Source organism: Dasypus novemcinctus, chromosome 12 (genome assembly GCF_030445035.2).
Source record: "Dasypus novemcinctus isolate mDasNov1 chromosome 12, mDasNov1.1.hap2, whole genome shotgun sequence".
Lineage (NCBI taxonomy): Eukaryota > Metazoa > Chordata > Mammalia > Cingulata > Dasypodidae > Dasypus > Dasypus novemcinctus.
Genome location: NC_080684.1, coordinates 37281165 through 37295700, shown reverse-complemented (window position 1 = coordinate 37295700; position 14536 = coordinate 37281165). Strand labels below are relative to the sequence as shown.

The window sequence follows — 14536 nt, the reverse complement described above, 5'->3', positions numbered from 1 at the left end:
GAGGTGCAGGCGCGCTCGGGCCGAGCCTGGCGAGGCGGGATGCACCTGCGAAACCCGGGGCCGAGTTAACCGCAGGGGGCGGGCGAGAGGAGCCCCGGGGAGCGAAAGCCATCCCGAGGGGGCCGGGGAGGGGCCTAGCCCGGGACGGCCTGGCCCTCCTGACTTTTGCCCAGCCGTCAGAGGAAGGCAAAGTCCGCTTGGATGGCAGTGGGAGCGGAGTGGAAGGGGCCATTTTGAGTCCGTGCTCAAAGGAAAGGACTGGTCTGACGGGGTCTGGGACCCGCTGGACCCGCGGTGATTTGCGCGCGGGTGCTGGCCGGCGGCCGGTGAGGCCGGATCGCCGTGGAAGGGGGAGACTGGCAGGCACGCTCTGACCTCTGGTTTGACATTTTGAGGATTCATCCGGCAGGGTTGGGGTGACTCTTCCCCCCCCCCCCCACTCCTTTCAAGTTTGACCTGTGACAGGGTTTCATGGCCTGCAAAAGTGGAAAGCCTGGTGGTGAGCAGCTAAAACCTGAGCCAGGTGTCTCGGGCAGCTAGAGGAGGTAAGTGGGGGGTGGGACTGAGGGCTTTCAAAATGGGTAGGAACTTTGGAAAGAAACCTGTTCCTTCCGGTCAAAGGTCAAATGGGAGGTCTGAAATTTAAGTTTTGCTTTTTTATCTGTGTGCTGAGTTCTCAGTTACTCGATTTAAGTAATTTTAAATATCATTTTCCCCTGATTTTTAAAAAAGATTTCTTTGCCCCCCTCGTTGTTTGTGCTGCTCTCTGTGCCTGTTTGTCGTGTGCTCTCCATGCCTTCTTGACTCCTCTGTAGAACCGAACCGGGACCGTCCATGTGGGAGGGAGGCATCCAATCCTTCGAGCCACATCCACTTCCCCGCCCCTGAATCTGGAGTCATTGTGGTTGTAAAGAACAGACCCGAGATACTAAACCAAAGCTGTACGGGAGAACTGGTATTTCTGGGGCACTCTGGGAGATCTGGACTCGACTTTTATTGGAGGGAGCAATGGTTACTGTGTTGGGGTCTGTATCTCCTCTAATCACTCTGACTTCTTTTTCTACCCCTTAGGGACTAAGGAGAGCTCTGGGGCATGATTCCCATGGAAGACCCTGAGATTTCTGCACTCCAGGCAATGTCCGCTGTCACTGGGCCTGTCTTGAGACTCTTGCCCTAGGAAATGGCCAAGGGGCTCCTGGTGACCTATGCCCTCTGGGCTGTAGGTGGCCTCGCTGGGCTCCACCATTTGTACCTGGGGCGGGATAGCCATGCCCTGCTCTGGATGCTTACCCTGGGGGGGGGTGGACTGGGCTGGCTCTGGGACTTCTGGAAGCTCCCAAGCTTTGTAGCTCAGGCGAACAGAGCTCAGGGGCAGAGGCAGAGTCTAAGAGCGGGGACACCCTCTCTGAGTCCCATTCGCTTTGCCACCCAGATGATAGTAGGCATCTATTTTGGCCTTGTGGCCCTGATTTGCCTTTCTTCCATGGCCAGCTTCTACATTGTGGGCCTCCCATTGGCAGTTGGCTTAGGGGTCTTGCTGGTGGCTGCTGTAGGTGACCAGACCTCAGATGTTAAGAACACTCTAGGGGCGGCATTTCTCACTTCTCCTGTCTTCTATGGCCGCCCCATAGCCATCCTGCCCATCAGCTTGGCTGCCAGCATTACAGCCCAGAAGCATCGTCGCTATAAAGCTCCAGTAGCATCAGAGACCCTCAGTGTGAGGCTCTACCGGCTGGGTCTGGCTTACCTTGCCTTCACGGGCCCGCTAGCCTACAGCACCGTCTGCAACACAGTTGCTACGTTCAGCTATGTGGCAGAAACCCTTGGTTCCTTCTTGGGCTGGTTTAGCTTCTTCCCCCTCCTTGGCCGTCTCATGGAGTCTGTCCTCCTCCTGCCTTATCGGGTCTGGAGGCTGCTGGCGGGGGACCCTGGCTTCAGCAGTGGCTCTTTCCAGGAATGGGAGAAGCTCTATGAGTTTGTTCACAGTTTTCAGGACGAGAAGCGGCAGTTGGCTTACCAGGTAAGACTCTCCTTCCCACCTGGGACAGACCCAGGGCTTAGGCTAAGCCGTGTTGGAGCTGGTGCCCTTTATATGGCAATACCATTCTCCTGTCTGCCAGGCAAGCCCCCAGAAAGGTGTTCTTGCTTCTTTATAGTTCTGTGTGCCATGGGTGAAGATGCAGAGGCCCTAATAGTAAGTGGGAAGAAATATAAGTGTGTATTATTTACTTTTTATTGAGGTATAACATATATAACATATATAAAACCCTAATTTTATGTATAAAGCTATGTGGCCACCATTTGGAACATTCCAGCTCTAAGAAGGTTTCCACATGCCCTTTCCCTACCTCCAGAAGGAAACTCTAGTCTAATTTCTATCACTATCAATTGGTTTTGGCCATTCTTGAGATTCATGTAAGTGGAATCATTTAGGATGTATTCTTTTATATCTGGCTTCTTTCATTCAACATTATGTTTGTGAGATTCATTCATTCTGTTGCATGCAATTGAAAATTGTTTGTTCTCGTCGCTGGATAGTGATATGTATCCCAATTTATTTATCCACTCTGTTGTTGATGGATATCTGGATTGTTTCCAGTTTGGGGCTATTATGAATAAAGCTGCCATCACCATCCCGTACAGGTCTTTTGGTGGACATATGCCCTCATTTCTCTTGCGGGGAGGAGTCTTCGATTGTCAGGGATGTGAAGTTCCAGGTAGGAAAATTGGCAGCTGTGATTAAAGACAAATCCTGGCTCTTAACAGGAGGTCCAGAGCTTATCCATGTTTCAAAATGCTGAAATTCTAATCAGAGTCTCTGGGCCTTTCCCCCAGGCAAGTGAAAGACTATTCCAGAGATACCACAACCTGATTTAGCAAGAGAGCAGGGAGAAGCCCAGGTGCGCTGACAGCTTGTGGGATTCTAATATGCCAGCTTCTGTTTCCTTAAGGTTTTGGGCCTCTCTGAGGGGGCAACAAATGAAGAAATCCATCAGAGTTACCGAGAGCTGGTGAAGATGTGGCACCCTGACCGTCACAGACACCAGACAGAGGAGGCACACAGGCGCTTCCTGGAGATCCAGGCTGCGTATGAAGTGCTGAGTCAGTCCAGGAAGTCCAGGGGATCCTGGATGTGAGAAGACATTTCTTCTTGAGGATGGACCCTTCCTGGCAAAGCCAAGTGGCTGTCCCAGTCTAGATAAGCCCACACTGGACATGCCAGCATGGGATAACTGAGAACGAGTGTGGTGAAAGGATGTATTTATGTTCTGACTTTCCAAGTTCTTGGCTATTATATACTTGATTTTTTTTTTAACTGGAAAGTGAAAAGCACATTGTAAATCAATAAAATATCTGTTAGAGAATTGGCTACCTTATCGCACCCTCATATATTTATGTGTGATCGGGGAAGGTTATTTAACAATGACTTTTCTTTTTAAATGTGCAAAGCAGTGGGCTGAGAGAGTAAAGGAAAAATACGATGGTTCTAACATTTCACAAACTGCCCTGTGAGAGAGAGTTGATCTATCATGTAGATTACTAAAATGTAAGACTGGGATTAAATTTCAAAATTTCAGGAAAAGATTTTAATTCTACGTATGGAAGAACTTTCTAGCAGCCACACTTTTCAAAAGAAAGAACCAGCTGCTGAGGGTTGAGGGTTCGGGAGTGGTTCCCCTGTCGCAGACGCCTCTGCTTGGAGGAGTATTGTAGCGCGCTCTCTCATTTCACCCAGGTGGTCGGACTGGCTGAATCCTCAGGTCTTCCCAAAACTTGAGATCTGATTCTGTGCTACACACCTAGCTCCCTAGAAGTTTACAATCTGGTGGGGGCTTCATAACACAGGTACAGAGATGTCAAAGCCCACCTTCTTCAGTGTTTTTAACTGTCACAAGAGATGTAAGTAGATTGTGTTGGGGCACCGACGGAGGGACTGATGACATTGCCTTATGGACACTAATGAAAAGATTCGTCATTTGGTATCTCATTGTCCTGGAGACTTTGGGGGAAACCCCAGGGAACCAGCATTTTGAGTGTCTCAAGGGGGCCTTATGTATAATAATTCCCAGGTAACTAGGCAGGTATGGAGGAAAGAGCCCAGGATGCCTCAATTTGCAGAGAAAGACTGGAGACCAAGAACATGATGTTAAAAGTATGTATCTTTACTCCAGCTTCCTCACTCTTTCTTTTTCTGTACATCCTTCCCACTTCTTTTTTATGGAAGTTGACTCTGAGTAGTAAATATATATATTTTAAAAAGAGTTATGTTGTCTAATATTCTCTATGGATTAAAAAAATGGTCTTGTCAATTGAGAGAAATGAGTATGCAGATGTTTTATTTCTTTGCCTTCATAAGAAAAAGTAAACACTTGAAAAAATTTACTTATATACCATGATTTCAAGACCAAATTAATTTTCACGCTTTTAAAAAGTAGCCAAAAACTGATACACATTTTCTTTGAAACACACAGTTTGTCATATTACCACACAGAATTTCAATAGGGCACTTTCAAAGGTCTTAATTAATAACTTAACATGATATATGGCACTATACCTACAAAATGTAAATATATCAAAATAACCTATAATAATTTTTAAAAAAGACAAAGGAATGATTAGGAGCTTTATTTGATTTGGAAACTTATTTTACTGTTCTCAAATTTTGTTATGAGTTTTTGTTACAAAAGTAGGGATATGCTTGAATTTACTCAAACATTCCCCTATTGATGCTGTAATCAATATCTTTGAATATATGTACTGCTGCTTTTTGTTTTTTTGAGGATAGATTCCAGTAAATGATAATGTAGGATCAAGCTGAATGTATATTTTAAATTTTGATTGATATTGTCACATTACTTCTGGAAAAGGTGTGACAATTCACACTTTCCCCAGCAGTGTATAAAAGGGGCCCTTTCTTTGTAAGTGGCCTGTGACTTTATCACTCTTAAATTTTTGCCAAGATGGTAGGTGAGAAATAGTATCTAATTAATTTACATTTTCCTGACTCCTGATAAAGTTCAGCATCTTTTCAAATGTTTTTTGGGCATTTGCACTTCCTCTTCAGTGAATTCCCAGATCTTAGTGTCATCTTTTTTTCTAAGTTGTTAACTTGTTATGTTGCTTTTTGTCTCTTTGAAATCTATTTTGTAGGTATTCTTGTTTGTTAGGAACCTAACCCTTTGTCATATGTGTTGTATGTAACCCCCTCAACCCCCGTCTATGCCTTGTCTTTTTTTAAAAAAACATTTTATTTATTTATTTATTCCCTGGCACCCCCCCAACACACACATATTATCTGCTCTCTGTGTCCATTTGCTGTATGTTTTTTTGTGTCTGCTTGTCTTCTCTTTAGGCTGCATTGGGAACTGATCCTGGGACTTGCCTGCATAGAAGAGAGTTGTTCTGTCTTTTGTGCCACCTCAGCTTCCTGGTCTGCTGCATCTCTTATTGTCTCTCATCTGTGACTCTTTTTGTTGCATCATCTTGCTGCACCAGTTCTCCACTCGGGCTAGCTTGCCATGTAGGCCAGCTTGCTGCATGGGCCAGCACCCCTGAGTGGACAAGCACCACTGAGTGGACCAGCACTCTGTGTGGGCCAGCTCACCGTGTGGGCCAGCTCGACTTTACCAGGAGGCCCTGAGAATCAAACCCAGGACCTCCCATTTGGTAGATGGGAGCCAACCACTTGAGCCACATCCGCTTCCCTATGCCCTGCTTTTTTTTTTTAAGATTTATTTTTATTTATTTCTCTCCCCTTCCCTCCCCCGCCTCACTTGTCTGTTCTCTGTGTCCGTTTGCTGCGTGTTCTTTTTTTGTCCGCTTCTGTTGTCAGCAGCACGGGAATCTGTGTTTCTTTTTGTTGCATCATCTTGCTGCATCAACTCACCCTGTGTGCGGCGCCATTCCTGGGCAGGTTGTACTTTCTTTTGCGGGGGGCGGCTCTCCTTACGGGGTGTACTCCTTGAGCATGGGACTCCCCTACGCAGGGCACTCCTTGCGCCCATCAGCACTGCAAGTGGGCCAGCTGCACATGGGTCAAGGAGGCCCGGGGTTTGAACCGCAGACCTCCCATGTGGTAGACGGACACCCTATCCACTGGGCCAAGTCCGCTTCCCTGCTTTGCCTTTTGAATCTGGTTCCATGATTATCAAGTTGTGTGATCTTTGATTTTTCTCAGTTCCATCTAAAATTGAGATAGTTATCTAATTTTTTTAAAAAACATACCAGGATTGGGGATTGAACCCAGGACCTTGTTTGTATGTGGGAAGCCGATGCTCAACTGCTGAGCCACATTGACTTCCTTGAGTTGGTTTTTTCATTTGTTTGCTTGTTGTTTGTTTTTTTAGGAGGCACTGGGAACTGAATCGGAACCTTGCATGTGGGAGCTGGGTGCTCAACTGCTTGAGCCACATCGGCTCCCCTAATTATAAAGGGTTACTGTGACAAAGGAGATGGCAATTGTAGACCGAGCAAATACAACTAGTTCCCTTTCTTGTTTTCCTTTTCTTATAAGGAAATTGAGTTGAGTGTCTAGTGAGTTGGCTGGTGTAGAATGAAAGTTCTATTTGTACGGCTGAATTTTGTGTTCTCTTTGATTTCCTCCTGGTTTCCTGTAAATTGTTCTATGTATGTTTACAAACGATTAGAAAGGAGTAAATTAGAATGATGGGTTGCACTATGGTGGTAAAGTTATAAGTGACCCCTCCCTGCCCCCAACTCTTCAAGACATTCTTCTTTTGTAATTAAGAAAACTCTACTCTCTCTTAGTTGGTTATGGGAACCAGGAAAATGGGCTGGTTTTGGCCATTCTTGGATTATAATCTTAAAGAGGGGCAGAGCTTTTCTGGGTCAGTTGTGATGGCAAAAAGCCTCAAAATGAGACAACCGCATGGGTAAAATGAATTTCATGGGAATGAATTAAGGAATGCTTGTAAGGTGACTCTTTTCACCAGAAGATTCTCTTTGCGGAACACTGTTCTTCCTTTGGAAGATTCATTTCAGTTAGGGAGGCTGTTATTCCCTGACACCTGAAATCTCAGTTCTATTCAGAAAAGCGAGAGGTATTTATAGTTTATGAAGTGCTACAGCAAAGGGGCATAAATGGTCTGTCCCCCAACTCTGAACCCATTGGCCACCTTAATATGGGTTGATATTAAGTTTTCCACAGGAGAGAGTTCTGTGGGTACCTGGGCACTAGGTGAGAAGTGAGAAAGAGGTTAAAGAATGTTCACTCCTAACAGAAAACCCTGAATAAATCATCCTTGGATTTCCTCTTCTTTCTTGTCCTGGCCTGTGAGTAGGTACTGAAATTGAGTCCTTCCCAGGATTAGATTACCATCTTCCCCTGAGGGCATCTGGTCATATATCTAATGGTCAATGGTGTACACAGCCTATCATTATTTGAAAGGATGAAAGTGGCACAAAATCGTGTGAATTTAGAAGTTCTGGAAGGGAATTCTGCTTTGCTTTGCCATCAACATTGTTGGCCTATCATGGGATGTTAGCATCTCTGAGAGGTTTTTCTGTGGATGTGCTTCCCAAAGGATCTGACATAATGAAATCAGTTCAAAGTTGAAATTCAGTAAAATAATAATAATAAATTAAAAAGCTAGATGTTAGCAAGCAAGGAGTCTTCTTTCCTCTCTACCTGAGTTGATATTTAAATCCAGTGCTTTTGTATTCTCCCACTCCTGTAAATAAAAAATCCATAGATCCTTTAAAGAGTTCAAAGGGAATTGAGAAGACCTGTAAGCTAGGCACTCATCCAGTGCAGAATGTTGGGAATAGCTTTTATCAGAGATGACCTTTCTGGCTTTTTCTTGAACCAGATGTCTCCTACCTGTCTCACCTTTTGGACATCCTTAATTGTTGAGATGTTCTCTTATCAGACAGGAATTTTCTTCTTTCTAATTTCTTTCTAGACCCGCCATCTCTTGCTACAAAGAATGAAAACAAACAAAAAATCCTTTATGAGAGTTTGCTCTTTATCTCACATCCTTATAAATCTTCACTTTTCCAGATTAATCATCATCTTGGTTAAGGAAACACAGGAGTCTGGTAGGAAGAGAAGTAAAGAAGTGAGGAGCTGGCGGTTTTATTTCTGCCTCTTGCACTGATCTGCCTGGGGACTTTGGATGAGCTGCTTTGCCACTCTGGACCTCAGTTTCTTCCTTGTGATGTGAGGAAGCTGCATGGAGATGAGTGCTAAGGTTGCTTTCAACATGGAATTCTGTGGTGGTTAATTTTTCAGCTGATGCTTGTATTAAATGGTTTGATTTGGCATCTTCTGTCTGTGGACATTGTCTTGGGAAAATATTTTAAAAAATTGCTCAAAGAACAGTTAATATGGTCACCCCTCCCCCCCAATTAACCTGCACCCCATTTTCTCTGTTTTCAGTTATTCATGTTCTCTTCTAGTTCTCATTCATAAATGTACATCGTTTTTACATGGTTAAATCATATCAGGGAGACAGTTTTATACTGTTTTTTTTCCCTTACTGAATCATAAACATTTTAAAATATAGTAATATATGTAAAAATATGTAAAGACTTCATCTATATATATATATTTAACTGAAATATAATTCACGTATCATCAAATTCATCCTTTTGCAGTGCACAATTCAGTGTTGTTTAGCATATTCACAAGGTTGTGCAACCATCACCATTATCTAGTACCAGGACATTTTCACCACTTCAAAAGGAAATCTCATACCCACAAGTAATCACTTTCTCTTCTCTCCTCTCCATGGCCCCTGGAACCACTAATCTATTTTTTCTCTACATAGATTTGCCTATTCTGGGAATTTTATATAAATGTAATCATACAATATGTGACCTTTTGTATCTAGCTTTGGCATATCTTCAAGGTTCATCCATGTTGGAGCATGTATACATTATTATATTTTAATGCTGTATAATATTCCCTTCTTAGGAGACATTTAGGTTATTAATGTATATTTTTGTTATTATAAAGAATGTTGCATTGATTGATACCTCTAATTCATTTATTGTCTTGAATTATTTCCTCAGAATTTAGAATAAATTCCCACGAGTGGGGTTACTGGGCCAAAGGGTGTGAACGTTTTTATGGCTCTTGTCAATATTGCTCTTAAATTGTGGTGCCAGAACTAAATGCAATTCTCAGATGTGTTCAGACTGAACAGAATACTGGGGGCTATTAAGTTCTCAAGGTCTGGACAATATATCACCCTTTAAATCAAGCAGCCCAAGAATTTATTAGCTTTGTTTGGTTGCCATGTAAGTGTGACTCATTGAGCTTATAGCCAACTAAGACCTTTAGATCTTTTTCTAAACGTTGTGTCTTAAAGCTATGTTCGCATCTAATCTAGGATCCAGGAGGTTTTTAAGAACTCCCTGACTTGAATTTGGTATTTCTTTGTTTTCTTTTTCTTTAACAGCGGGTGGTCCTAACAAGCTAGCAGGAGGTACGGGCTTAGTGCATCCCTAGTTAGGACCTGCAGGTGGCGCCATAAGGCTGTCACAAGGGTGAAATATGTCCCTTCACCTGGTGGTGGCCCCTTAGTTGGCTCATTACCAGAGGTTAGTCTCCCCTTTTGATGAGGAGAGAGCAACTCTGAAGTTGGACTTGGGGTGCTATAAAAGACAAGATCCAACTAAAGCATGCTTTCCAGTTGTCATTTGATCTCCTAGGGCAGTCTCATGTTAGGGCTTTGCTTGAACACACATCTCAGTGTACTGGTTTAACTTTTGAACTTCACACCCTGAGATGAAGATGACTTTTTTGTTTGTCTTCATGTTCCCAACTATCTCTTGTGGTCATTGCAGGGGGCTGAAACTTGTTCAAATAAATGAGATTTTTTCTCCCCTCTCTCTCTTAAGGTGGCTTTTGAACAGCAGCAAAGAAAAAGCAGAAAATTTATGTAGGGATCTAGCTGAGATTTCATTTCAGTGAGATTTCGTTTCTCTAATTTGCCTCTCTTTTTATTTTCTCCTCTTTTTCTTCCCAATTCTCTTTCTCCCTATCTCTCATCTATCCTTTCCATAATTCATCTGCTTATTATATACAGACTATTATAACTTTTAGCAAGAACCTCAGACATCCTGGGTTTAAACCTCATAGACAAATTCCAGTAGAATAAAGCACTGCCCTGTGTGGGAAAGCTGGGAAAGTTAGAAAGGAATAATTTAAATCCATTTTGTGTCTGGAGCTCAGTCTCACTTCTAGGCTGAGAAAGGTTGTGGGAGCATCCTCTGCTGGGCAGAGACTGGGTTAGCATTTGAGCCTGGACTCTGCAAACATCACCTAAAAGAATTTTCCCAGCATCAAAAGGTCAGGCTCCTTTCAGATGAATTAATATCAGGAAAGGAATGGGAGGTGTTTGGAGGGGTGGATGGATATAGATGTTTTCTATTTAGGTGTTTCTCAATTATGGATCTGAGGATCAGTGAGGTTCCTTCCATGCCCACACCCACCAGTTTGGGAAGGCTCCTCTTGCTTCTTTCTTCCTTTCACTCCTGGGTCCAATAGCAGAGAGCTGAAGTTTACTGCTTTTCTGTTTAATTTGGTTAGAAAGGAAATAATTGCTCAAATTGGCAAGTGGTGCCCAGATTATTTTATACTTAGTAACTGGAAATTCACTACCTCTAAGCAGTTGATTTTTCTTGCACAGGGAAGGGGACTGAGCCTTTCAGACCCGTGCCCCATCAAACTCTAATTCTCCTTCATCAAAAAATTTCTTGTTCTGATGTTCCTACCTTTGACCTTTGGTGATGTCATTCTTCTTTCCTATAATTCTTTTACCTCTATGCTAATCCAAATCTTTTTACTTCTTTAATTATCTAGCTTAAGGTTTTCTCTCTAAACGCCTCTGCTGACTAATTCCACCAGTAATCCTTCCCACCTTGAATTCTTTCAGCATTTTTTGTCATCTTGTACCATTCTATAAAATATATTCTTACATATTGCCATATAACTGTTCTCTAGCTCATGTTTACAAGTCTTGTCTCCTTAATTATATCAAAGCCCCTTGTGGGCAGAGATTGTATCCTTTCTTGTTAATTAAAAAAAAATGGTGGCAGAATGTTTAAATGGAAGAGCAGGCTGAAATTTCATAAGTGACCTTACATATGGTAGTATTAGTTATATGTCTTACATATAGGAACAAATTCACTAAAGCTCAAATTCAAGTTTTATTTATTTATTCTTTATACCAGAAATTGAACCTGGGACCTTGTATGTGGGAAGCAGGTGCTCAACCCCTGAGCTACACCTGCTCCCCAAATTCAAGTTTTAAATGAAAGTGCAAGGCTCTCACTGAATTGAGTATGTCAGATCTGATTTTGGTTCTAATATTGTCACTAATTTTGTGACGTAACATGGACCCTCAAGCTCATCTCTTGACAGTTTAAGGCCTTTTCCAGCTCTAAATATCTGATTCACAACTGAAAATCTGAGTATGTTACCTTTGTCTTTGAACCTGTTTTGTTATCTGTAAAATGGGAAGTGTTGACCTATACTAATTCCTTTAATAGAACTTTATAGAATGGATGTTCAAAGAAACGTTAATCACCCAAGAAATCTCTTGGAGGAGGGGAAGGTTCATTGGGAAGAGCTGCATACTATTTAGTTGTTTCCCCTCAGTATTAACAAAGCATATTACCATATTAAATGCTCTGGGAAGTAGAGAAACCAGTGTAATTTGATTCTTAAAAAACGTTTTATTTTGAAATACTTTCAAACTTATAGGATAGCTAAAAAATAATATAAACCCCTTACAGATATCTCCAACCTACCTTCTCCCCACCCAGATACCCAGATCAAAAATTTTTAACATTTTGTCACCTCTGTTAATTTGATTATTTTTGTCTATTTTCCCCAAAATTTATTTTATTTTTTAAAAAGATTTATTATTTTTTATTTCTCTCTCCTTCCACCCCAGCCCCCTCCCCGCCATTGTCTGCTCTCTGTGTCCATTTGCTGCGTCTTCTTTGTCCATTTCTGTTGTTGTCAGCGGCACGGGAATCTGTGTTTCTTTTTGTTGCGTCATCTTGCTATGTCAGCTCTCCATGTGTGCTGCGCCATTGCTGGGCAGGTTGCACTTTCGTGCTGGGCGGCTCTCCTTTCGGGGTGCACTCCTTGCCCGTGGGGCTCCCCTATGCGGGGGGGCACCCCTGCATGGCAGGGCACTCCTTGCGCGCATCAGCGCTGCACGTGGGCCAGCTCCACATGGGTCAAGGAGGCCTGGGGTTTGAACCCGGACCTCCCATGTGGTAGATGGACGCCCTATCCACTGGGCCAAGTCCGCTGCCAATAATATCTTTCAATATTGTGTTACATTTATTACAACAGATGAACAAATATGGAAGCATTGCTAGTCTAACCATGATCTGTAGTTTACATTATCATTTACATTTTGCACCAAACAATTCCAATGCCTCAAATAACTTTATTTTAATCATGTTTGCCAAACTTATTTGGACATGGACTAGTTTTCTCAGATAACATCCATTTAGCATCCCGTGAAACTAATTTTTGAGATATACTTTGGACTGCCTGCTTGAATATTCTAAGGTCTTAGAGGTGGTAAGAGCAAAGGGAAAAGTCCCACTTTATAAGATGTTCTCTGCTGGTCTTCTTGCCTGTTGTTATTTGTAGCTTCAGTGACCAGATACTCAAAATTTTTTTCTTAATTGTGATCATTGACTATCAAGTCTCCAAGATAATTAAATTTCTGTACTTCATGGGCTGTATTTAATTTTCACTTTTTTCTTCCTAATAAAAACATGGAATCTAGCAATCAATCACTTGAAATACAAAATATCAACTAGAAACAAAACAGGAGAAAAGCTCTGAATTCAAGGATTTGAAAACATAAAAAATTAGTTCAGGTTAATATCTGCAAAATAAACCTGCTAAGATGAAGATTATGTCGTGGTTTATCTTTAGTTCTAGGTCTGCCACTTGATCATTAGGTAACCTGATAAATTAATTCTCTTAAGGCTGAACTGAGACATATGGATGTTATTTCAAAATGATCTTAATTTCTAATCCTTAGCAGTTACTCTAATCATTTCAGAATTTTTGTTTTTTTCAGAGTACATCACAAATATAAATGTTGCATTTATGTAGTGTTTTCCCTCCATAATTTATAGGTAGACTTTAAACAATTGTGATTAAAGTAAGGCAATGTTCATTTTGTTTCATTGTGAAGTATAGCGTACACAATGAAAAACTGTATATGTCGTTTAAAGAACAATGATAAAATTATTTGTAATCCAGGTCAAAAAGATATTTTTAAATACTAGTTCAATGTACTTTTAGAGGAGAGGTTGAGCACTGCATGGAGAAAGGTGGAGATGGGCCTTGAGTTGCTCAGTCCTTCTTGCAAAGCCCACTCAGCAAGACATAATGCTCTGTGGGACTCACACTTCTTGGAGGGCAGTTGTTTGTTTGGGTAAAACTTTTGTAGGAGCCGACTCCCACCCCCTACCCCAGGGGCTTACCAAAGTGTTCCTTTCAACCACATTCAAAACTTTCCTTTAGAGACCTGTTAACATTAATGCCATCTCATGAGATTTCCAACAGCTCTCATAGTCTGGGGGTCTAGGTGTGCTCCTTAATTCACCTTCCTTAGATGTGAGTGAGCTATCCAGTTATAATGTCTCTGTCATTAGACCAGACCAGGGCCTCTCTTAGGACTACAAGTTTCCAAGAGTGGGGGCTTTATTTTCCTCCAAAAGAATTTGTATTGATTTTGCGGCAGCAAAAGACCCTAGAAAGAAAGTATTTCCTGAGTGACTTTTGGTGGGGTGAAATCAGTCGCCTCGGAATAGGCTCCAAGGCTTGGGTCCCACTATTCAGTATGAATTTCTCTTTTCACCAGGGTCATATTATCCTGTTCTCACTTTGCTTGGGAAGGAAAGGGAATCCTTCCTTCCCAAGCAGGATGGAATTAGTCATTAGTGCTCCTAACTGCACTTTTCTGTTTCAGCACTTTTATCACGTTATTCTAGTTAATTATTTAATAGCTTTTATCATCTTTTCCAATTGGATACTCTCTTTGGGGGTAAGGATCTTGTTTCGTTCTTCTTTGTTAAGTGACTCAGTGCCTAGAATAATGGTTGTCAGTACATTGGGTACCTAAGTTAATTTAGTGTATGAAAAGAGAGCACATATTTGGATGGTTTGCCTCTATTTGAATCTTTGGAAGAAGATTTAATAGTAAGCAACACACAGGATAGTGCCCTAGCTAATTGGATGATCTTGGGCATCTCTCTAGTTCTTTAGATCTGTAAAATGATATGATTGGATTAGATTAGTCATTATTAACCAGGGGTCAGTGGGCTCCAGGTGATTTTTGATACCCCACTTCCCCGCCATGCAGTTAAAAACCACACGGATCATATGACTTCAGAGAGATCCGCCATTTCCTAACATGTATCATGACTGCAATAACAAAAGTGTGGAACCCAACACTACACTGTGCCTCCCGGGGTGGTTGGTTGTGCTTGTTGAGAACCCCTTATGCTTGGCCTCAAAAATAACACGGTG

The 14536-nt window shown here is 42.1% G+C and overlaps 1 protein-coding gene across 3 annotated transcripts; it reads left to right on the top strand.

Moving 5' to 3' along the window:
* Window positions 1-3377, top strand: DNAJC22 (DnaJ heat shock protein family (Hsp40) member C22). 3 transcript variants are annotated; one of them, XM_071218914.1, is made up of 4 exons: window positions 406-545; window positions 1072-2020; window positions 2644-2717; window positions 2952-3377. In XM_071218914.1, the coding sequence occupies exons 2-3, from the start codon at window positions 1181-1183 to the stop codon at window positions 2707-2709; spliced, it is 906 nt and encodes a 301-aa protein (XP_071075015.1). In that variant the 5' UTR covers window positions 406-545; window positions 1072-1180; the 3' UTR covers window positions 2710-2717; window positions 2952-3377. The 3 variants fall into 3 exon arrangements, with proteins under 3 accessions (XP_004447019.2, XP_071075015.1, XP_071075014.1); XM_004446962.3 differs by lacking the exon at window positions 2644-2717 and having other exon boundaries at window positions 1-545; XM_071218913.1 differs by lacking the exons at window positions 406-545; window positions 2644-2717 and adding an exon at window positions 819-955.
* The last annotated feature ends 11159 nt before the right edge of the window (window positions 3378-14536 follow it).